This window comes from Nicotiana attenuata, chromosome 3, assembly GCF_001879085.1.
Source record: "Nicotiana attenuata strain UT chromosome 3, NIATTr2, whole genome shotgun sequence".
Classification (NCBI taxonomy): domain Eukaryota; kingdom Viridiplantae; phylum Streptophyta; class Magnoliopsida; order Solanales; family Solanaceae; genus Nicotiana; species Nicotiana attenuata.
The window spans coordinates 18,131,732-18,157,889 of record NC_031991.1 but is presented as its reverse complement, the minus strand read 5'-3'; the positions used below and the strand labels follow the sequence as shown (position 1 = coordinate 18,157,889).

General features: G+C 41.6%; 1 protein-coding gene across 1 annotated transcript; it reads right to left on the bottom strand.

Annotated features, from left to right (window-relative positions):
* LOC109224195 (probable carbohydrate esterase At4g34215) lies at nucleotides 14,537-19,137 on the bottom strand. The gene is made up of 4 exons (XM_019388782.1): nucleotides 19,080-19,137; nucleotides 17,047-17,357; nucleotides 16,508-16,729; nucleotides 14,537-14,716 (listed from the first exon to the last, which is right to left on the bottom strand). The coding sequence occupies exons 1-4, from the start codon at nucleotides 19,135-19,137 to the stop codon at nucleotides 14,537-14,539; spliced, it is 771 nt and encodes a 256-aa protein (XP_019244327.1).

The window sequence follows — 26,158 nt, the reverse complement described above, 5'->3', positions numbered from 1 at the left end:
CATCAATTCTCAAATTCAAGCAAGAACTAGGCTAAATATCATATACCCAATCATAAACAAGCCCTAAATCAATCACCCATTAAGTACCCATACTAGGGTTGGGTCACAACCCTAGCTATGGGTTTAGCTACTCATGGAAAATGCAAAAATTAAAGAAGAAACTAAGATAGAATTCATAATAGATGATTAAGGGAAGAAAATCTAATGTTAAAATGTTAAACTAATACAAGGTTACCCAATACAGTAAAGAAAAACGGTTATCTATTCTCACGTGCACAAAAATTAACCTAAAAATGACAAAGAGATCTATTTGTACCCAGCTAAAATTGTCGGACAAAATTGTCCCTGCGGAGGTTATGCGGTTGCACAATTCTGTGTGCAGTCAGCACTTTGAGACTTGGCTTGATAGGTTGGACTTCTGCGGCTGCAAAATTCTGGGTTGCGGTCGCACTTCTTCAACTTCTGGGAACCGCACATTTCTGAGTGTGGCCGCACTATTGATTCTGCAGCCGCACAATAATGGTGCGGTCCGCACTTCTTGACCTTAGGCTTTGGCAATGGGGGACTTTTGCGGACCGCACATTTCTGAGTGCGGCCGCACAATAATGGTGCGGTCCGCACTTATTCATGGCCCAAAAATCCATCTCTCTGAATCTCATCTTCTGCGGCCGCACAAGAATTGTGCGGTCCGCATTTTGCATGGGAAAGCTGATAGAGGCTGCCTCATGTTCTGCGGCCGCACTCAATATTATGCGGTCCGCATTTTTGCCCTTTTAGCCTTGTTTTGGTCCTTGTCCAAAATTACTCCTTCTTGAGTTGATTTTCATCTCTTTAGCTCATCTTTCAGCACTCCTACAAGAAAGCACATTTCGTTAGTTTTCGGGAATACGTTTAAGCAATTTTGAGCTAAAATGAAAGTAAAAGAGTGCAAATAAGTAGTCAAAATCCCTACTTATCAACTCCCCCAAGCTTAAGCTTTTGCTTGTCATCAAGCAAATAAGGTAATTCCCACCTCTACAAGACAAGAACTATTTCACCTGGCCTAAGGTGAATCAATCACACATCAATTCGGACCAACAATTACTCACAACACGTATGCATTATCAAGAATGCAATGATTTGACTTTTTGAGTACAATAGTTCTAATGTGACACTAGAGCATCAAGAGTTTACTTTATTCATCAAGGAAGCTCGCTCTATCATGTAGGTCATTGTGGATTCCAAACTCCTCCTCATCTATTATCCATTGGCATAACTCACTTTAGAATGTAACACTCAATTCAAGGATTATGAAAAGTTCACTCATCTCTCTCAAAAAAAGTCACAAGTACCGCTCTAAGTACCATATCCTTGCCCCTCATGTAAATCACCACTAATGTAAGCTCACTCAATTTGAAATCATGTAGGGCTTTGTCCGGGATGTAATAAAGGCTTTTGGACCAAGGTAGGAATTTCTGGAATAGAATGGGTTCATCTTTCCTTAAGCACTCCATTTTCTCTTTTTGGCTCATACTTTATCGACTCTTTGAGTCATTTTCTTTTTCCTCGGGGGAACTAGAGAGACGTAACGTCACTCTTTCTTGGTCATGATATTCATTTTTCTCCTTCTCTATTTACTCTGTGTCTTTCATCCTTGTTTTTCTTTGAATCCCTTCAACTTTTCACTTTATTCACTTTCTTTTTGTTCTTTCTTTCTTTTCTTTGCCTTCCCTTTTCTTCATTTCTTTCCTCTTCTTTTGTACCTTTATATCACTTTCAAACTCTTCGTCTCTCTCCCAAACTTATGCTTTAGCCAATTGTTTCTCAAGAATGCTAAGGAAAGATCAGGTGCCAAGAGGGTCATTACAAAATGGATAAAGGCTTGTAACATAGTTATTGAATGGAAAAGGGCTTAGGCTCAAATGGGTTGACTAGGGATATCACATTGGTAGGCTATGGAAGATTTCAAAGTTGATCAAGGAGAGCCTACAATCACTTCTCAAGCCAAGCTACACTTAGAATTTCGCCTAGAAAACATTCGGGGGAAGTTTTAGACTATTAGCACGGGTACTTGGACTTGCAACTAATTATCTCACCTCTCACGCTGCTAGATTTCTAAAGAGAATCGGTGTCGAGAGCCCACAACAACCCTAGTTTAGATTGAGAATCACAAATGGCTCGACTGAACCACTCGATGACTACTTAAGTCAACACAAGAGTCAAAAGGTCACAACTAGAGCTATTTTCTGCCAACAACATGTTTTTAACCATAAGACCTTAGGTAAATGTGTTGGTACCAAGTGAAGCATGCTTGAGACCCTTTTATTCATTACTACTGTTTTTGCCTAAACACAAAAGAAAGAAAACGGACGCAATCCCTTAAGAAGGTTGTCACGCCATCCATCATTGGGAAGAGCCACCCAGTTCACACAAAACCCACCTTTGGAAAGAACCGTGGAATTAAGAAAACCAAAGGCTTATTGCTCACTTAAAAATAACAAGAAGCTACCAAATCAAAAAGAAGCTACTAAAGTAAATAAGAAGTTATACTACTAAGAAAAACAAACTAAAGAAGCTAATGAAATAAACTACGGATAGTAAGACAAATGAATATGCACACCGAGGGGAAAATGAATATATACATCAAGGGAAAAGTGAGGAATATATACATAACCAAAGAGAAAATAAAGATAAAAGAAAAGGAGTATTAGAGTTATTACAGGCCAAATGTCAATGTAACAATGAATCATCCAAAATAGACCACCTCTTGAATAAAAATAAGCATTGTCCTCAATGCTTAACAAAATAAGAACAAGGGAAGAGAGTTAAGAGAGTTCTCTATGTGGTCTCAGTCTGCATGGCATCCTCAGCACACTCTGTCTCCTCCAACTGTATCTCATCATCACCTGGCCGAGGGACAACTGGGTTGCTGAGCATCTGGAGCATCTCCTCAGCGCTGTGGGCAGTAAGGTCTAGCTCTTCAGGCTGGCCAACTGCTGCCTGTGATGCCTCAGGTACTAATGGTGCTGCTGGTGCTAACTCCATCAGTAAATCCAGTGGTAGATCTCCGGCAGATGCAATCTTGGCAACTTCTTTTCTTAACCTATCCAACGACTTCTTCGAAGCCTGAGACTTCCGCATTTTCTTTACCTGTTTTCCCAACTCTTCAATGACCTCTCCATGTGCCACCAGAAGCTCCATAATGGTCTTCAAATTTTCCAGGATCTTTGACAATGTTTCCTCCACTGACGGAGGTACCTGTGGTGCTGCTGGGACAGAAGACTGTGCTGCAACAGCACTGGATATGTCAAACAACTTTGAAGTAGCTGTCTGCATCTAGTTGTTGAGACTCGCTAATGTTTGGGAGACTCACAGCGCAGTCTGTGGATAAGTGGATAAGGCTGGCACTGGCAATGAAGCTGATGGTCTAGAAGAAGAAGGTGGTGGCACGTCAGTTGTCCCGGTAGAAGGCTCAGCTGCTGTGGAAGGCTCAGCAGCTGAATCAATAACCATTACCGTTGGCTCCTCAGACTGGCCAGTGGAGGTAATTGCCTTACCCTTGAACTTTGGGTTGTCAACACCCTGCAAGCGGTACCATGAGAAGGGCTTCTTGGCCTTTACTTTTGTATCAAATGTCCTCGGCTCCACCTTTGCATCGTTGAAATACTCTGTGAGGGTGTTTGGGTAAGGGTAGGATCTTTCATCTTTTTGGATAGCTAATGTGATGTTGGTTGACATTGTGGAACCCATATTGATCGGGTACCCAGCCATAATAGAAGCCACCAGAACTGCTCGGGGAAGTGGGCGGTTGTTCTCATTCAGACACGGGTCGATACGGCCGCACACGAAGGTCTGCCACCTTTTAGCTTCAAAATTTAGGGTGGCCTGGAGGATAGGAACCCCTGCTGTGATCCACGGGGGTGGTGGTCCTCGAGCAGCCAAAATCTCAGCTAGCCACGGGCGAGCTGCATCACCCATAGCCAGCTTTTCCAAATACTGAACTTCCTCTACTTCTTGAAAACCCACATAAGTGTTCAAAGAGCAGGAGTGGAATCGGACTTTCAGATTTCTCACTTTTGTTATCCTTGTACCCTTCTTAATGTGAGACACATTGGCATAAAATTCTTTAACCAAGTTCTCATTTGCATCAATGACACTGTGGGTGAACCACTTCCACCCCTTTCGCTCCCGGAACTGTCTAAGGACAGTTGGATTGTGAATATCCAAATCCTTCATTAAGAATTGTCGCTCAAGTGTGAGCGATCTCTGGGGCCACCACTCTCTGAATTTGTTGAAGGCGGTTAAGCTGACGAATCTGTCTTCCCACATCTCTTTCTTCTTCGACCTCTCAAGGCCACCAACTCGAGTGTCACCTCCTCTACCATCATCATCATCTAAATCAATAGGTGCAGGTGGAGTATGTGTAGAGGAGGGCTCTGAACCCTGGCGACCAATATCTGAACCCTCAGACAAACTTGCTGAGGTGGACGATTCGTCACAAAGTCGGTATCTCCCTTGAAGTTGCTGTGATTGGGTTTCCGGCTGTGCTTACACAGACTTTCCCTCTGAAGATTCCCTAGACAAGGCATATTCACTGCTGTCTAAAGATTTTGGGACTCTATTGGCAAGTATTCTTCTTGCTTATTACTTTCTGTATGGCGAGTGGTAGGTTACTCTTGCCTTAGCCTCGGCCTCGGCCTCGGGAGGGTTCAGCCCTCCCTTTTGATGTGTCACCTCTCCCACGTGATCTAACCATTGTCTGCAATACATAGCAATAGGAAAATTAGAGTTGAAGGTCAATTGTGTACGCAGATGCATGCACGACAATTGCAGGAAAACAGACTCAGAAGAGGCAATGCAGACCGCACAAAAGTGAGTGCGGCCTCAGACTGCCAAGTGCGGATCGCACAATTTTAAAGTGCGGCCGCACATCTAAAAGTGCGACTGCACAATTTTGAGTGTGGCCGCACAATCCCAGGTTCGGACTATTGGGTCTCTGAATTTCCCACAGTGCGGCCACACACATTTTTGTGCGGACCAACCACTTTTTTGCGGACCGCAAAATTTTGAGTGTGGTCCGCACTTTTCATGCACAATTTTTGCCCTAACTTTAAGAGTGCGGACCGCACAATTTGAAATTACGTAGCATTGATTCTGTGGTATGAAAATTTTAAAAATTGAGACACGGTATTTGCAATTAAACATAATTCCTGATCTACCCAGACCCTAATTAGCATACATGAGAGTACCCGCTTGATTCTAAGCACATATGACTAATCAATTAACATTTTAGGCTAAAAATAACCCTAACACAAAAGAAAAAAAACTTAGAAAAATTAAAAAATCCAAGAATGTAATGAACATACCAGAGATGAAGGATGCAAGAAAGGATCTACATTGATGAAATGAGTGTGAATTATGAAACAATTGGATGTGCACTGTGCTTGCTTAGGCCTCAAGAGCTCAGAGTGTGTAAAGTTATGAATAGTGCATTGAAGTTCTATTTATAGGCTGACTCAGTCGCGCAAGAGTCAAGCTAAGTGCGGCCGCAAAATTTTGAGTGCGGTCCGCACTCTTTACCTGGACCTTTGAAGGAGCTCTGTGGTCCGCACAAAAGTGAGTGCGGCCGCAGAATTTATGCGGACCACACAATTTTGTGTGCGGCCGCAAATTGCTAATGAAATTTGACAGGCCAATCTTCAGAGAGCTTGCACTTTTGGTCTTTCAGTTGTGCGACCGCACACAGAATTGTACCGCAGAGTGATTGTGCGGTCCGCATAATTAGTGTGCGGTCCGCATTTTTGCAATACGTTGCCAAAATTTTCATGCATAGTCCCTGAAATGCACACCCATTCCTGCACACTTCAAAACTAGTTAGCACAAAACAAAGCCTATCTAATGAAGAAGAACAAGAAAAAGAAAACAACACATGGGTTGCCTCCCAAGAAGCGCCTGATTTAACGTCGTGGCACGACGCAGATTACCAATCATTTGAAATGAAGAACCGCCACGATATGGCTATCATCAACTTTGCCAAGATAGTGTTTTACCTGGTTCCCATTGACTCTAAACACCTCATCATTCTTGTTTTTCAAATCCAAAGCACCAAAGGGGGTTACATTCACCACTTCAAATGGGCCACTCATTTAGACTTCAACTTGCCCGGTAACATCCGTAACCGGGAATTGAACCATAACACGAGATCACCTTCTTTAAACTCTTTGTTGTGGATGTACTTGTCATGAAGGTACTTCATCTTCTCCTTGTATAGGGACGAGCTTGTGTAAGCATGGTACCGGAATTCATCTAGCTCATTCAATTAGGCCACCCTTAAGTTTGCGGCGACATCCCACTCAGGGTTCAACTTCTTCAAAGACCACATGTTCTTATGCTCAAGTTCCACTAGAAGATGACACGCCTTCCCAAATACCAATCGATATGTAGACATCCCAATCGGTGTTTTGTAGGCCGTTCTATAAGTCCAAAGAGCATCATCAAGTTTGCTTGACCAATCCGCCCGGTTGACATTCACAGTCTTTGACAAAATACTCTTGATCTCCCGGTTGGAGACTTCAACTTGTCCGCTTGCTTGAGGATGGTAGGGGATCGACATTTTGTGAGTTACACCATATTTTGTGAGTAAGGTATAAAAAGATTTGTTGCAAAAATGTGAACCCCATCACTAATAATGGCCCTTGGAGTACCAAATCTTGTAAAGATGTTCTTCTTCAAAAATGCCACCACATTTTGAGCTTCGTTGTTGGGTAAAGCCACTGCTTCAACCCATTTTGACACATAGTCCACAGCTACCAAAATGTAAGTGTTCCTACAAGATCTCACAAACGGTCCCATGAAATCAATGCCCCACACATCAAAGATGTCAATTACCAAGATGGTGGTGAGGGGCATCTCATTCTTCTTGAAAATTCCACCAGTCCTTTGACATTCATCACAACGCTTGACTAGATCACTAGCATCCTTGTAGAGAGTAGGTCAATAGAATCCACAACTCAACACTTTTGTTGCCGTTCTAGCTCCACCATGGTGACCACCATATGGTGAAGAGTGGCAAGCCTCAAGAATTCCGACTTGTTCCTCCTCCAGCACACATCTTCGAATCACACCATCGATTCAAATTCGGAAGAGATATAGCTCATCCCAATAATAGTCAAGGCAATCCCGTTTGAGCTTTTTCCTTAGGTTTGAAGATAACTCATTTGGTACAATGCCACTCACAAGATAATTTGCTAAGTCGACGAACCATGGCATCCCAGTCATTGAAATAGCTAGAAGCTGCTCATCAGGGAAGGAATCATTGATCTCTAGGCCATCATGTGGCCTCCCCTCCTCCTCCAATCGAGACAAATGGTCCGCCACTTGATTTTCACTACCCTTGCGGTCTTGAATTTCTATATCAAACTCTTGCAATAGAAGCAGCCACCGCATTAATCTTGCCTTAGAATCTTTCTCGCTCATCAAATATCGAAGCGTCGCATGGTAAGTGTGAACAATCACCTTTGTACCCATCAAATACGGGCGGAACTTCTCCATAGCAAAGACAATAGCAAGTAGCTCTTTTTCGGTCACTGTGTAATTGACTTGGGCATCATTCATGGTCTTTTTAGCATAGTATACCGGATGGAAGATTTTGTTGATACGTTGCCCCAACACCGCTCCAACCGCTACATCACTTGCGTCACACATGAGCTCAAAAGGCAAGCTCCAATCCGGTGCGGTGATAATAGGAGTAGTAGTTAATTTGAACTTGAGCAATTCAAATGCCTTCATACAATCTTCTTTGAAATGGAACTTGGAATCCTTCTCCAAAAGTTTACACAAAGGGTTTACCACCTTGAAAAAATCCTAGATGAATCGGCGATAGAACCTCGCATGATCCAAGAAGCTCCTCACTCCCTTCACGGATGTAGGGGGAGGGAGTTTGGAGATCACCTCAATTTTGGCCTTGTCGACCTCAATACCATGCTTTGAAATTTTGTGGCCGAGGACTATGCCTTCCTCGACCATCAAGTGACATTTCTCCCAATTCAACCCAAATTTGTCTCCTCACATCTAGCCAAGATCTTATCCAAGTTGTTCAAGCAATCATGAAAAGAATTCCCAACCACAGAAAAATCATCCATGAAGACCTTAGAATATCCTCCACCATGTCGGTAAAAATAGCCATCATACACCGTTGAAAAGTCGCTAGTGCATTACACAACCCAAATGGCATCTGTGAGAATGAAAAAGTACCATAGGGACAAGTGAAAGTGGTCTTTTCTTGATCCTCCGTAGCAATGAGAATTTGATTGTAGCTGGAATACCCATCGAGCAAACAATAGAAAGCACGACCGGCCAACCTATCGAGCATTTGATCAAGGAAGGGAAGTGGAGAATGATCTTTTCTTTTAACTTTGTTGAGCTTGCGATAGTCCATACACACCCTCCATCCGGTCACCGTCCTTATAGGTATTAACTCATTCTTGTCATTGGTAACCATAGTCATGCCCTCTTTATTTGGGACACATTGCACCGGAGAAGTCCATGAACTATCAGAAATGGGGTAAACAACCCCGGCATCCAACCACTTTATGATCTCCTTCTTGACCACCTCTTGCATTGCTTCATTTAGCCTCCTTTGATGTTCAACAAAGGGTTTGGCACCCTCCTCCAAAATAATCTTATGCATGCAAAAGGCGGGGCTTATGCCCTAGATATCCGCCAATGTCCATCCGATTGCTCTTTTCCTCCTTTGTAGTACCTCCAATGTGGACTCTACCTGCATATTAGTCAAACAAGAAGAAAGAATAACCGGTAAAGTAGAAGAAGGGCCAAGGAATTCATACCTAAGATGAGGAGGCAATGGCTTTAATTCCAAAGTGGGCGGCTCCTCGATTGAGGGCTTTGTTGGAGGAGTCTTCCCATTTTCAAGATCCAAGGATAACTTGCGGGGTTCATAAGTGTACGACCCCATTCCTTGCAATGCATTCACACATTCCACATAGCCTTCTTTCCTCATCATCAAGGTTGAGCAAAACGGCTTCCAAATTATCCTTAACATTCATTGTGGCACTAGCATCATCAATAATCACATCGGTCACCAAATCCACGAACGAACAAACTTCATTGCTATTCAGTTGCCTCATAGATTTACACACATGGGAGATCACCTTTTCATCACCCACCCGGAAAGTGAGCTCACCGACTTTCACATCAACAAGAGCCTTCCCCGTAGCAAAGAAAGGTCTACCCAAAATAATAGGCACCTCATAGTCCACTTCACAATCAAGAATCACAAATTCCGCCGGGAGGACGAACTTGTCAACCCGAACCAACACATCATCAATAATAACCAAAGGTCTCTTCATTGTACAATCCGCCATTTTCAACCTCATATATGTGGGTGTTGGTTGACCAATTCCCAAAGTTTTGAACACCGAGTAGGGCATCAAGTTGATACTTTCCCCAAGATCACATAAAGCTTTGGCAAAGTCGGCACTTCCAATAGTACAAGGGATTGTGAAAGTGCCCGGATCTTCCAACTTCAGAGCCATTGAGTGCACAGCAGCACTCACTTGATGTGTCATCTTGATAGTCTCACAATTCATCGACCACTTCTTGGTCACCAAGTGCTTTATGAACTTTGCATAACCCGGCATTTGCTCTAAAGGCTCAACCAATGGTACATTGATAGAAAAACTCTTCATCATGTCAATAAACTTTTTGAGTTGGCTCTCACTAATTTGCTTTGCAAGCCTTTGAGGGTATGGAGGAGGAGGCCTTGGCATTGGTACCTTAGCCTTTGGCACTACCAGTTCTGGCATGTTTATTACGTGTTCCTTAGACTGGTTCACTTCTTCTTGCGTCTCCTCCACATTTTCATCAATACCAATTCTCACTTCTTCATTAGTTTGAACCACATTGCTTGGACTTTCATCTTCTTGAACCACTACATCATCATCCATAACTCTTCTTTAATTTGAGGTGGTTGCATCTCCACCTTTACCACTTCTTGTAGTCACGGCAATAGCATGTCCCGTATTATTTCCACCCTTTGGGTTCACCACCGTATCACTTGGTAATGCCCCCTTAGGACGAGTGTTCAAGGCTTGCGAGATTTGGCCCAATTGAACTTCCAAATTGCGAATAAAAGTGTTGTGAGAGGCTAGTTGAGCATCAGAGTCGGCATTCTTCTCCATCATTTGTTTAACATGTTTTCAATTCTTCCCATCTCATTATTGGAAGAGCTCAGACCTTGAGAAGGATAAGGGAGCGGGTTGCTCGGTTGTTGAAACATCGGGGGCCTTTGAAAATCCAACCCCTGGTTGTTGTTATTGTTCCACCCTCCTTGGTTATACCTCCCCAATAGCCTTAATTATTTCCACTTCAATTGCCTTGGTTATTTTGTCCATTGCAATTTTCTCGATTGCCTTGATTGTTCCAATTCCCTTGGATGTTTTGATTGTTCCAACCACATTAATTGTTTGAGTGCCAATTTCCTTGATTTCCTTGTGGTCGCCATTGTTGTTGACTTGGGCCTCGATTGTTGTTTCTTTTCCCTTGGAAGTTGTTCACATATTGTACTTCCTCATCTTGCTCATTGTATTATCCATCTTGATCAAATCCACTATCATTTTGCTCATAATTTTTAACCCGGTTTTGCACTTGAGGACCTTTTTGTCTTCGCTTGTTTACCATCATACACACTCCTTCCATTGCATTTACTTTCTTAGGACCTTGCACCTGTTGAAGTTAAGCTTTGGCTATTCGATTCATTGTGGTGGTCAACTCGGCAATTGCTTGCCCATGATCATGTAATTCCTTGTGCAAGTGAATCACATTTGGATAGCCTTGAGAAACGTTTGCTCTACTTTGCCAAGCCGATGAAGTATCCGCCATCTCATCAAGAATCTCACAAGCTTCCGCATACAGCATTGTCATGAAATTTCCACCGGCAAGCTGGTTGACCACACATTGATTGGTAGTATTGATCCCCCTATAAAAAGTCTGTTGAATCATAGCCTCAGTCATGTCATTGTGCGGGCACTCTTTCACCATTGTTCGGTACCTTTCCTATATCTCATGCAAAGGCTCGTTAGGTTATTGTTTAAAAGCTAGAATCTCATCCCTCAGAGTTGCCATATGCCTGGGAGAAAAGAACTTGGCAATAAATTTCTCGGCCAATTCATCCCATGTATGGATAGAATGATTTGGCAACCTCTCCAACCAATCCAAGGCCTTCCCCCGTAGAGAGAAAGGGAATAGCCTCAACCACAAAGAATCCTCAGAGACGTTGGTTTGTTTGCTCCCCCAGCAAGTGTCAACAAACCCTTTCAAGTGCTTGTATGCATTTTGATTCAGAGCCCTGGTGAAGAATCCCCGTTTTTCCAACAGAGTAAGCATGACATTTGTGATTTGAAAGTTTCCCGCCCTAATGCGGGGTGGGATTATGGCAGTTGCGTATCCTTCATTCGGCAACACCCGGTATACCTCCGCTCTTGGAGGAGGTGGGGGTGGAGCGGGAACGTTGTCTTGAGGCGGGCGGCCTCGTCTATTTCCTTGAGGTTCAAGAGGAACCTCATTAACTTGGTCATCATCCCCGTCACCCCCCAATGGCACGTTTCCAAGAGGATCATTGTTGTTGAGAGCCATTGTATCACCTAGAATTGCTTTACAAAAAGATTAGTAACTCGAAGGAAAAGATGACAAATCACACACAAAACCAAATATATAGCTAAGTCCGTTTTTATCTCCCCGGCAATGGTGCCAAAACTTGATGTCGCCCAAACTCACACCAGTAATTGGGATTGTGAGGCGGTCGATGCAATTATAAATACCCAACACGAGTCGGGGTCGATTCCACAGAGTGCTTTATGTGGGATTAGGTATATACCAAGTCTAGTGTATAACGTGCCCAAGATTTCACTTCCACATGATTGGTTGTTTCTTTCTACTTCTAATGATTATGCTAATGCTTGTAATTAAAAAGCTAAGAGATAATGTTTTTGGTATTTTCATTCTTCAAGTTGATAAAAGATCTAGGGTTGTAACTTCCACCTAGATGGTTTCCTAATGGAATGAGAGCTTTACGGCAAGTTCGGTTGATCGGGATACAAAATAGCAATCACACGTGATTACTCACTCTATACCTCTCGGTAGTTTGAGTGATTTTGCCCAATTAGGTTTTCTCAAGTCCAAATGGGTATTTCACAAAACAAGTGATATATGCTCAAGTCGGGTCTTACTATCTCTAGATTCGACCCTTTAATTGGGCTATCAATTTCTTGAGTTCACCCCAATTTCTTGTTAGCCATGTTTTTCTAGACTTAGTATCTCTTTCTCAAGTAGAGACTGAGCAGATTAGGCATGAATTAATGTTTGCAACCATCAATTCTCAAATTCAAGAAAGAACTAGGCTAAATATCATATACCCAATTATAAACAAGCCCTAAATCAATCACCCATTATGTACCCATACTAGGGTTGGGTCATAACCCTAGCCATGGGTTTAGCTACTCATGGAAAATGCAAAAATTAAAGAAGAAACTAAGATAGAATCCATAATAGATGATTAAGGGAAGAAAATCTAATGTGAAATTGTTAAGCTAATACAAGGTTACCCAATACAATAAAGAAAAAACGGCTATCTATTCTCAGGTGCACAAAACTTAACCTAAAAATGGCAAAAAGATCTATTTATACCCAGCTAAAATTGTCGGACAAAATTGCCCCTACGGAGGTTATGCGGCCGGACAATTCTGTGTGCGGTCCGCACTTTGAAACTTGGATTGATAGGTTGGACTTCTGCGGCCGCACAATTCTGGGTTGCGGCCGCACTTCTTCAACTTTTGCAGACCGCACATTTCTGAGTGTGGCCGCACTATTGATTCTGCAGCCACACAATAATGGTGTGGTCCGCACTTCTTGACCTTGGGCTTTGGCAATGAGGGACTTTTGCGAACCGCGCATTTCTGAGTGCGGTCTGCACTTCTTCATGGCCCAAAAATCCATCTCTCTGAATCTCATCTTCTGCGGCCGCACAAGAATTGTACGGTCTGCATTTTGCATGGGAAAGCTGACAGATGCTGCCTTATGTTCTGCGGTCGCACTCAATATTGTGCGGTCCGCATTTTTGCCCTTTTAGCCTTGTTTTGGTCCTTGTCCAAAATTACTCCTTCTTGAGTTGATTTTCATCTCTTTAGCTCATCTTTCAACACTCCTGCAAGAAAGCACATTTTGTTAGTTTTTAGGAATACATTTAAGAAATTTTGAGCTAAAACGAAAGTAAAAGAGTGCAAATAAGTAGTCAAAATCCCTACTTATCACTAAGCCTCTTGAAGAATGCAGGAGATCCTCCAGACCAAGCAAGCCACCTGTGTGGCTGCAAGATTATGTCACCATCTCTAAAGGCTCAAAATGTACTTATCCCATCTCCTTCTATGTAGACTACTCTCACATCTCTCCAACTTTTAGACTCTCTCTCACAGCCTAGTCAGCTCTCTCAGAACCAACTACTTTCAAAGAGGCTGCTACTGATCCTAGATGGGTGAGCAGTTGGAGATTGAAGCACTGGAGGACAATCATACCTGGAGCATTGTAGATCTTCCATCTGGAAAGACACCTATTGGTTGTAGGTGGATTTACAAAATTAAGTATAAAGCATCTGGGGAGGTAGAAAGGTTTAAAGCTTGATTTGTTGCTAAGGGATACAGTCAAAAGGAAGGTTTGGACTATGGTGAAACCTTTTCTCCTGTGGCTAAGATAGTTACTGTCAGATCCATCATTGCATTGGCTGCCTCTAAGCAGTAGTTGATCTTTTAGATGGATGTTCATAATGATTTCCTTAATGGAAATCTCATTGAAGAGGTCTATATGCATATACCTGAGGGGTTTGCTAGACAGGGGAGACTCACAAGAAGGTCTGCAAACTCCAAAAGTCCCTTTATGGACTTAAATAGGCCCCAAGACAATGGAATATGAAGTTGACTGAAGCTTTACTTCATATGGGATTTCAGAAAAGTCATTATGATTATTCCTTGTTCACAAAGAAGGATGGGAGTGATATAGTAATCATACTGGTGAAAACTGAGTGATATAGTAATCATAATATGTGATAGCAAAGTAGCAATCCAAATAGCTGCCAGTCCAATATTTCATGAGAGAACAAAACATATTGGCATAGATTGTAATTTTGTGAGGGAAAAGCTAAGTGAAGGACTGCTGAAAACTGAGTGTATTAGTACAGAAGCTCAACTAGCAGACCTACTCTCAAAGGGTCTGGGAAAAGTTCAACATGAATACTTGCTGAACAAAATGGGATTGAAGAACTTATTTGAATCATCAATGATGGGTAGTGTTGGCTAGCAGCTAAGTGACAAGCTGATAGCTAACTTTAGTTAAGCTTAAGTGTAATATTAACTAGAGTTAGTTAGCTAGGAGTTAGTGAAAGCCGGTTAGTGTTAAAAGTCAGTTAGTTTGTTAAATACTGTAGAAGATTGTACAGAACTTAGTTTTTGAAAAATGAAGTGAGCTGGTCTCTTCTTCTCTCATTCTTCTTTCATTGTCTCCTTCTAGATTCTTCCTTCACGTTAGCTTTGATCACCATTTGCATGGCTGTTAACAGAACCAAATAAGACAATAGCCACATGCTCCAGAAATCAGCACAGGAGGCCTTTGGAAGAGGACCAAATTCGCATAGACGGTAACTTGTAAATGATGAAAGGACCCTCACAGATTCCTTCCAATGTAAGACGAATATAAAATTACAAAGACCAGTAAATTGAAGAGAAACTCGGTAGGGGCCTAACCATGCCTTACACGCCAAACCTCTACCTATATGCTAAACACTATCCCCACCATTTCAATTCATATGATGTAATTTGATTTGACACAAAATTTAAGCAAAAAAGAAGACTTTTGAAACATATGGTGCTAACGAACTTTGTGTGGGGGGAAATTTTCATTTCTCATCTCATGGAAAACCCTTTTCGCTTTGCTTAGCCTTATCCCCCTCTAGAGGTATTTTAGTGATATGTTCTATAGGAACTGGACGATCCTATTTGGTCAAATACGTAGCGACAAACTCCTATATTCCTTTCATTACGGTATTTCTGAACAAGTTCCTGGATAACAAGCCTAATGATTTTCTTCTTGATGAGATCGATATTGATGATAGTGACAATCTTGATGTTAGGGGCAAAATTTTAGTAGGCCATAGGAAAGTGTGTCATCGAAATTGAAACGGAGAAAATATTTGACAAGTCATTTCCAAACATTAAACCGTTCAACTCTATTTTAAAATTGATCATGATCCTAATTGTTTCTTTTCCTCTTATTCTTCTGCTAAGATGATAATTTTTACGAGTTGATTGCCTGAATGGTCAATCAACTTGTGGTAATTCATAAGAAATGAGTTCTAGCCTTTCTTTCTTTTTTTCCTCTTCTTATTTGGGTTTGGTTTTTTCGTGCATAGAAGTGCAAAAGCAAACAGCAAATTATGTAAGTGCGAAATAGACAAATCCAAAGAGATAATTAAGAAAAACTTAAGTGAGAATGAGACCTTAATTTGCAAATGAATTCAGTAAATGCCGGAGCACGCAGAGAGCTATTCCAAAGATCGGAGCTGCTGGGGTCGAGATGTACTTTTGTGCCGAGTTACTGAGGGGCAATTACAACAACAAGAAACAGCAGCGCAGGGGAGAAAGAGTTGAGAAGAAGATGGACAGGAGGGTCTTTTCTGTAATTTTAGTTTAGTTACATTTTTTTGTAAAATTTACACGTGAGTCGTGACACTCACCAATTTGTCCGTTTGACACATCAGGGCGATTCCAACTCAGTATAATCTGCCGAATTCTGGGTGCACGGGACAAACTTATGCTAAGAAGAGGTGCTTATCTGATCACTTAAACAATTAAGATGCTCATTTAATTGACTGCAGGTAATAACAAGTTTAAAGGGTTAAACTAGGAATGTTAAATGTGTGTGTTGGATCAAGTTTGGATAAGCTAGAACGAGTTAAATCAGTAAAGTTGTCACTTGAGAAACAGACCATAATCCAACAAACTACAGCTTGGACAGGTTGGGTTATTTAAAACTTTATGAATTAAAATTGGCTCTCCTAAGGTGTCAAATAGGTGATGGCATCTTTAAGCTGGTTAAAAAAATTAGTTGAATCAATAAATATTAAAGTCTAATCAAGATAATTTGAGCAGCAATGTGTCATAATTCAACCATCAACTCAAATTTCTGCAGCGAGTTAAGGAGTTTGCACTTTTATATGCCAAAATTTGACTCCCTCTTGAACTAAACTAAATGTTATTCACATACCCTTTATGTTTTTGCAAAAATATAGAGAAAACTAATGTTTTTTCCTTTTCTTTAATTGAACATTTAAAATGTGACTATGCATCATTGAAGTAGCTTGTATGATCATATTACAGAGCATATTAAACACTGTTCTTTCTGAATGTTACACAGGTATAACTCTTTTTTTTTCTTTTTTTTCACAAATAATTGAAATACTCTTTACACTATGAGTGTTAATAGACGAAGATGTGGTTGAGATTGTCTGAAGAAGAGCATCAGCCATCATCTGGCCTAAGAGGACTTGGGAAGAAGCAGTAAGGTGTAAATTGTCATTTTGCAACTGCAAACCCTTGGCATCAACTGTTACTACATTTGGAAGGTCAGGATTTAGCTGTGCTTCTCTCACTATCTCTGTGTAATGCTTTCCTCCTGAAGCTAGACCCACCTACACACATGTTTGAAAATTAAATGTGTTACCAAGTGAGGATAAAAATACAAGGAGCGCCGTGCCCGATGTGAATTCGAATTAGCCGGACCGATAAACTTACTGGTTAAATCGAAAAATAAGTGAGGATAAAATAAAAAATAAAAAGATTGCATTATGTACTCTCCTTCTCATGAATAACACTTTTGTTATGCGAATTTCTGTGATACACTTTACTTTTCGAGATAAAACTTTCTAACTTAGCTTTACCGAGAGTCGTTAAAGTTTATAACTAAAATTTGCATGCAATTAATCAAGAACTGTTGATTAAAGTTTACCTGGATAATCAAGAGGTCTGGTAATCCAAGATCACTTCTCAAATCAGTGAAAAATTGCTGCATTCTTCCTTTATAAGCAGTAGCATCACTCATTCTCATGGTATCACTCTCCCCTTGATACCACAGCATTGCTCTAATCTCTCCACTTTCTTCTTGCATTTTTGCAGCCGTGGCTCTCGTCACCAGCTGATTGTAAAGGAAAGCCCCCTTTTGCCATTCACTTATTTTCTTCCCTGCCAATGCACATGGGACCAACCCTACTGTCCCAAGACACGACGTCTTATTTAATAAAGAATTTGCAAAGGGCATACCTGCAGAGACGAATATATATAGGATTTATAGTAAGTAAGTTCAAAATGACTCTAATTTATCCATACATATACATAAGCGTAAAACATTTTTTGCGTATGCACTTATTAGAGGTGACAAAATCAACATAGTTTTTAGTGTATCTGTCTAACCTGTCCTAGTTTAAATGGATTTGATTATGCCTGTTTGTTAAGTTGACCCAATGGTTAACTCACAATGACGCATTAAACTATTGGTCAAAATGCCATGCAAATCCAATCACAAAAATTAAATTTAGAGATTGAGAGTTATGTAAATTTAGAAGAATTTTAGCTAATAATTTTTTTTCAAAGAAAGAAAAAATACATTAACATTCAATTTTTTTTCTTTCAAAAAATTAAAAATAAAGAATGGGGAAGGTTGGTTTAAGTTAGGGGTCGGGCTGTGCCCGTTATTTGACCCATTTTAATCCGAAGCAAACTTTGGGCATGTTAGGGTCATTGACCACATTTCACCTGCCAAAGTTTGACTCAGCTTAGGGGTGTGCATTCGAATCGGTTTATCGATAAATCGAATCGATTATTTGTTATCGAAATCGAAATCGAAAAAACCGAAACCTTATTGAAACGATAACGATAAGCATATGTACAAATCGATAATCGATAAGTAATTATCGATAAGGGTCAAAATCGAATCGATAAATCGAATGCACACCCCTAGACTGTAGACACTTTTTAAATGAGTAATTACCTATTTGTGTATATTAATATAACATACAGAATATATATATATATATATTCCGCTACTATTTTGAAAGTGGCTATATAATATTATTTTCCCTAATCTATACCATTTCCTTTACCCTAAGTCCCTTACCTTATTATTTCCTCTACCACATTTAAGGAATGAATCATATTTAAAGATCAAGGGAATGAAGTTCAAATTAATGAAAAACAGAATTAGCCGTGATGATGTGTTTTGTTTTGTTTTATTTTTTTTATACCATTGGAGTGTTGGTGGCATACATTTGATCCCTTACTTTAGTTTTGTTGCATGTGCTTGTTGACACAATTTTTATATTATAAATGGTGTTCGTCTTATTTTAGCTTCTTTTTGTCCATATTAGTTAGGCGCTTTTATAGCAATATACTTTCCGTGGAATCCCGCAAATTTTCTTATTGGTGTAATCGATAACCGAATCGATAAGCCCCCAAAATCGATAAATCGAAATCGAAAAAATCGAAACCTTATTGAAACGATAACGATAAGCATATGTACAAATCGATAATCAATAATTAATTATCGATAAGGGTCAAAATCGAATCGATAAATCGAATGCACACCCCTAGTAGGGTGTAGCGGGAGTACAACCAACTCAATAAGTAACAAGTCCAACCTTTGGACTGAAAGAACTGACAAGTTCGGATAATATGGTCCAAATACATAATTAAACAGTACGGAAATTTATAGAACATTTGACAATAATATCTCAGAGGAACTCATAATTTGCAGGTACCAGTACTGGAAATGTAGACATGCTTCCAGGTTTAACAGTTAAACTCAAAATAGATAAAATATGTCAAGTTTGAATAATATGAGATATATGACATCTCTACATCTACATGTCAATATGCATATCGTATGTGATGCAATATATTGGAAGCCTCACGTACTCACACTCTCAGAGTACTCAACCTGACTGCCTTAATTCTCACTCATCACACAAAAATCACTAAGCACTGTACAGGGCAGATCCAGCCCAAATGCTAACAAATCCTGATGCAGCGCGCAACCCGATCCCATCGTGAATCAATAGCAACTACGCTCGCTGTGGGTGTGCAGACTCCAGAGGAGAAGATCCAGCATAAGCGTTATAGAAAGCCAATCATGGCATAAGTGAATAAAGCCTATTGCGGCGTGCAGCCCGATCCCATAAATATCACTCACAACCAGGCCCTTGGCCTCACTCAGTCATCAATCTCTCCAGTATCTCGGGCTAACAACCCTCATGTTAAGTAGCCCAAATCAATGATACATGTTGTGACAATGTATGAAAACAGAGATAGAGATATGATATGCAATGATGAATGCGACTGAGTACATAACTGCAATTAAGCAAAGGATGACCACCATGGGTCCCAATAGTACCAGCATATAGCCTAAACATGATTTTCTAACACAAATCACAGCTCAAGTGCCCTAACACATAGAGTACAATAATAATATTCAGATAAGATAGATACACAGTTCCAAGGAATCGACTGAATTACAATTACTACTGTGCACGCCCACACGCCCGTCACCTAGCATGCGCGTCACCTCAACACCAATCACATAGCACCTAATTTCAGGGGTTCATACCCTCAGAACCAAGTTTAGAAGTGTTACTTACCTCAAATCGTGCAAATGTCTACTCCAACAAGCCCTTGCCTTGGGAATCGCCCTCCGAATGCCTCGAATCTAGCCACAAATAATTTGATACGATTATCTCAAGCTATAGCAATCAATTCCATATATAAATGCTAAGTTCTTAATCAAAAGTCAAAAAGTCAACTCAAAAGTCAACCCCCGGGCCCACGCCTCAGAATTCGTTGAAAGTTCAAAAATCCGAACACCCATTCAACCAAGAGCCTAACCATACAAAAATTACTCAACCTAAGCTTCAAATCTTAAGTACCTAAGCTTCAAATCTTGAGACTTAGTGTCTCAACTCATTCCAGAATATCCCCGGAATTGAACCAACTACTTAGGTATGTCACATAACAACAATTGAGCATAAAATAAGAAATAAATGGGGGAACGGGGATACGACACTCAAAACGATTGGCCGGATCGTTACAAGTTTATACTGGATGGGATGAGGTTATTTGACATGGAATGAGTGTTATCGGACATGATTAAGGTATGTTGGAAGGATAATGTCACTAGCTGGCTAAGATATTTGGCTATGGTTCTTGTCGAGCAAGAGAAATCCATAACTTGTTGATCTGATGAGTGGTTATGAGGTTATGCATGTTTCCTCTATCATTGGCAGTGTATAAAGGTTTAGAATAAGGTTTTATTTGATATGAGGTTTGTTACTAGTGTCGCATTGGTTATCGAGCAACTATTGCGGTCGGAAGTTATTGGAATAAGTATTTGTTGCGCCCCAATCTTGGGTAGCACGACCGGCGCTTGACCGGGAAATCCTAGAAAAAGCAAGCCTACCTGATGACTTCTACCCAACCTTACCCATGAATCAGTTTAAAAACAAGTAACAAGAATTAGACATGAGAAAAATAAAGAGTACCACGTCCTTTTTCCATTTCTTATAGAAGCTTCATTTACAATTTCCAAAATTATACAAGTTCATAGTTATGAGGGAAAATATGTTTGACAAATACAAACATTTCTATTTCATTGCCCCAAATCGAACACCACCCATAATATATCTACAGACCCTCTAAGTGTGATAGAATAGTAGTATGGAAGCTTCGGTAACAAGGCGTCGACTATACCTTAGAACACAATGTACAATACCACGTCACCTAAGGCCCGGATCAGAATAGGGCTCATCAAACCTGCTGAGCAGAGTGTAACTGCTAACGAGGATCAAAGCCACATGCTGAGAAATTACCTACATCCATAAAAGATGCAGAGCCCCCAGCAAAAGGGGCGTTAATATATATGGAAAAGTACTAGCATGTAGAGCAGACAAAACATCATATAAAAGGCAAGGTATATCAGAGAGAGGTAAATGATACACATCCAAAAACAATGAATCAAACCATATGATCATAAGCAAGTGAGCCACATGAGCTATGGTATGGGACAACCAGTATAATATAAATGGACACTATGTACCAATTGAGGACATTGAAATTGGCACCTATTATTCGTGCTGGCTATGCGTCTCACCAGTCCGTCCATAGCCCACTCTTACTATGCACCTACGCGTTTCACAGATCGTCCATAGGGCTCACCTAATCCTTGGGCTTACTATGCACCTCACTAGTCCGTCCATAGTCATCTATACTATGCACTTATTCGTTTCAAAGACCGTCCATAGGGTTCATCTATACCATACACCTATGCATTTCAAACACCGTTCATATGGTTCATAACACATCATTATGAACATGACCATATATAAACTAAAAGAGACATGATTAACATTACATTTAAGGTTATAAGTTCTTGGATCATTAGAATACTTCATGTTCATGCTCATCATGGAGAAACAACTTATTATATTAGGAAATGGACAAAAGTCCTTTTCCATAAGGTTCATCATAATTTAGCATAGGACATCTTTTTTTTCATCTCGTTATGTGCTCACTTGTCATCTTAAGGTCATTAGCTAAGTTCATGATTCTTGGGACATAATGTCAAAGTTGATTGCATTCTTAATTTAGAAGCATACACACCGTGATTCGTACCATTAGAACATACAAGGCCTCGTAATTCTCATTTGGGCAAGTGGCCATGTTTCTTGGTCATACTATCACTTCCCTTATACTTTCCATGGAGAATCATAGAACATTTAAAACATTTAGGAACACCATAGCTTTACTCATGAGAGCGTAAGAGCTTATAACACATTGAAAACATTAACAAGGAAACTATACCCATTTCATTTGAAACCTAAATTAAAATCATAGGCATTCATTAAATCAACCTCGTTTGAAGTACGGAGATAATAAGGATGAGGCAAGTTAACATGATAAGAATTGGTATTTTGGGCAACCGTACTTGGAGTTCACAGTGAGATCATAGAATCCGATTCTACGGAGGGAGTTTAGCCAACATACCTTGCTTGAGCTTCCTTTCGATTACCACAATGTCCCAATACTTCTAGAACATCCAATAAACTAAATATATGACAAAATTGAGCCATAATTAGGAAACAATTCATGGTTTCTGCTCATTAAGGCATTTTATCAAGCACGAGGTGTGCAGTTTGACTACAAGGTTTCTATGGTGGAATCCCTTCATCCCTCAACGAACCGTTAACCCATTTTAGTTCAATAACCTTTCCACCACCCTTGTTGGTACATGCATGCACAAGGAACAATTCCCACACCCAAGAACCATACTTCTCAATACCAAATACTGAAATTTAGGAGTAGGGAGTAGAACCTTACCTTTTAGATGAACACTTGTGAGTTGCTCCCTTGAATTCCCAAAGCTTGAGCAAGAATTTGAAGCATGGAGATGTTAGTGCCCTTCCTTCTCTCTCTAGCTCCCTTCTCTCTCTCTAAAATACCAGATTTTTGCTCCCAAATGACCCTAATGTCTTTTTGTTACAATGAGGTCAGGTTATAAAAACACAAAACCAAACTCAGATATGTGGTTGTAGAGTGCACAATAGAACAGGTATGCGGTTCGCATAAGGGACCGCAAAATCATCCTCCAAAACTGGATTGGTCGAGTCAGGCCTGCGGTCCCCAGACCAATTATGCGGGCCTCGAAATGGACCGCAGAATCACCCCTCTGGAATTTAACATTTTGGATTTGTGATGGATGTGCGGCCCACGAAATGATTATGCGGTCGCATAATGGACCGCAAAGTGAGCACCAAAAGTTGGATTTCTTTTTTGTTTCATTCTACGGTCGATCTGCGGTTCGCAAAGTGGTTCTGCGGTAGCATAGTGGACCGCGTAGATACCATGCCCTGCAAAAATTATTCTTCCAACTCCCTAACGCATTGCACAACCCACAAAGTCTGCACCGCGTCTAACACATTAGCCTAGCTCGGCATCACAAAAGCATAAGAGCTCAAACGCAGGCTTATATTAAAAGGTCGTGCCGACCAAAGCGCGTAAGAGCCTACGAGCCAGCCTATTGAGCCCCAGGGCCATACTATGGATCTAAGGATCCCTTTCAAACCAAAGACCAATTCATCCAGCTAACAGCCAACAAATATCAAGGCTAAAGAAATGCGTGAAAGACAAAAATACGAGGCTTCATTTTATACATGTACGCGAGGGAATACCAGATCCATTTACAAAAGTTCTCCGAGAACACTACATACAAAATCAGAAAGGGAAAGGCCTAATCTACGCCCCCTCCTCGAGGACTACGACCCGTTGGCCTGTTTCTCGTCATCCTCGGCATCGGACAGAAGGGACTTAGCACCATGTTCGCTCGCCTTTGCCTGCTTCACCTCTTCCGAGAGGTCAAAACTCCTAACACTGATCTCCTCGAGGGTTTCCCTTCGAGATTTGCATCGGGTATACTCCAAGTTCCTGCTCTCATGATCGAGAACCCTTCTCAACTCAGCTCGAGCATCGACAACGTCCTTCAAATAGACCGCCACTTTCTTATCGGCCTTAGTATGGCTCATTACGGCTTCGGCCCAGGCATCCAAAACTTCAGCTTTTACCTTCAAAAGTTCAGACTCAAGCTGCGTAATCATATCTGTTTGGACCAAACCGTTCTCGCGAGCTAAGCGGAGTCGAACCTCGAGGGTGGAAGCTTTAGCCAGAGCGCCTTTTTCTGCTACAGTATGAGCATCTGTCCGAGCCTTTAACTCATCGTATTCACGTTTGTCTTGACCAACTTCACTCCTAAGGCGTTCCAGGTCTCTAGTCTTCTTCTGTAGCTAAAATACACGAAACGTCAGCCTCAACAATAGAAAAGGGAAGATGCGCCCCATCTAGAGCAATAAGTACCTATTCCTCGAGGTATGCTTCGTAGTTCAGGCTTCGACTCGCCTCGCACCGCAAGTGCGCCAAATCATCTTCTCTCTCATCGCAAAGAAGCCTAAAGGACTTCTCCCCTTCCACGGCTTTTCGCAGCATGGCCTCACGACGAAGCAGCTCGGACTTGAGCTTATCAAAAGCCTATGAAAGAAAAACTCGACGAGTAAAAACTGCAAGACTATAAAATCAACACGGATGGCAAAAAACTCACCTCGGAATAAAGCTGCTGAGCTTCCTCGAAAGTTGAGCGCGAATCTACTAATCCAGCTCCACCTATCTCGAAAGAACCCAACCCGACGGGAACATGATCGCTCAGCTTGTGCGGCTCCTGGTTTCGAGCATCCGGCACTTCGAGGGGGGAAGACACATTCTCGCCAAGCCCCCAGCATGGACTCGTCTTGCTGTAAGCACCGCCACCTTGTGAAAGCCCCTTTTGCTTATTATTATCGCTCTATAGCCCAGAAGCTGGCGATTCTTCTCCCCCTCCAAGAGGGCACGGTCTCGCTCCTAAGGATTCCCCGACAACTACGGTGATGAGGTTAGAACGCGTAAAAAGAAAATGCCCTTAAAGGATCGAATCACACAGCGCATACCATGGTGTTTGGCCTTCCATCTGCCCTTAGACAAAACTTGTAACTTGCGCTCATTGTAAGTCGAGCAAGTCGCCAGCTTCCAAGCCCAGTCCGTCAGGTCGGGGACCTCGCACGGCGTCCATGAAATTGCTATAGAAAAGGAAAGGAAGGCGCATTCACAAAATCTGTCTGTGTCATAAGCAAAACTACGAAGGTACGAGTGTACCACTTACGTGTAAAATTCCACTCCTAAGGGAATGGCAGAAACTCTACGGGTATAACATCAACGGTCCGTACTCAAACAAATCTGCTCATCCACTCCCGATCTCCGTCTTCTTCATCAACGGCACCAAAAGGTGTGGTGGATCAGCATAAGGTTAGCAGACCTCGATGATGAAAAGGTCGATACAGCCTGATAAGATGACTGAGGGTGAATTCAAGCTCTACTTTCTCCGCAAAGAACCTCATCATCAATATTATCCGCCAAAATGACAGGTGAATCTGCGCCAAGGTGACCCGGTATTTCAGGAAGAAATCAAGCACAACCCTATCAGGGGGCCTAGTGTGAAGGGGTACGTATATACGTTCAAAAACCCCTCAGCATGATCCATAATGCTCTCTCCTGGGGAGAGTACCCGCAGTACTACCTTTTCCCCCCATCCGCAGTCTCTCCTTACTGACTCAAGATGCTCCTCTCCTACTAAGGAAATAAATTTCGAAACATACTCCCTACGACCCCAAGCGCCTTGGTTCGAAAGGCCTTCAAGGGCGGAACTCCACTCTCCTCGCCGAGCGGACCTTGGTGTGGCAGCCATAACTGTGATAAAACTAGAAAATTCGAGCAAAACCCTCAGAATCGAAACGGTGAAAGCCTTGACACAAGAAAAGAAAGCTCCACGATGGAAGACAACTACTCAGAATAGTAGAATCATCAAAAGGGGGAGGCAACCTTATATATGGAAAAAGCAGCGACTATCCACCCGCCTCAAAAGCCGATTAAAAATACTGGTTGAAACATTTCTCACTTTGGGAAAATATGCCAACAGAATCGCCTCAGTCATTTCGTAACCATGTCATACACTTGACGCCGCCATACGACGTTTTGGGGTCAGCGACCCCCGCATTAACCAAGTTCCGAGATGGTACCCGATCTCGAGGACCACCGTCAAAGAGAAGATAGGCACCGGGAAGCCATTAGCATCACTGCACGACCGAGATGGTACCCAATCTCGAAGATCTCCACCAAGAAGGGAATACGCTCCAAGGAGCCATTGACATAATCCTAAGCCTCGAGATGGTACCCAATCTTGAGGACCTCTCTCAAAAGAAGATAAGCTCTAAAAACCTACTCATATGGGCTTGGCCTCAGGATACTATCTGAACCCGAGTAAGCCCCCATCCTAGATCTATCTGCGACGCCTTAAAGCGATCTACACTAAGTTCAAAGCAAGCTTCCAGGTAGCCCGAGCTTGAGCGAACCTCGCTCGAGGACTGCTCCCGAGAGCCTAACGGCAATCTTTATTCTCAGACTTCCAGGGAAGTCCCTCCGTCGTGGTCTATCCCGGGGTC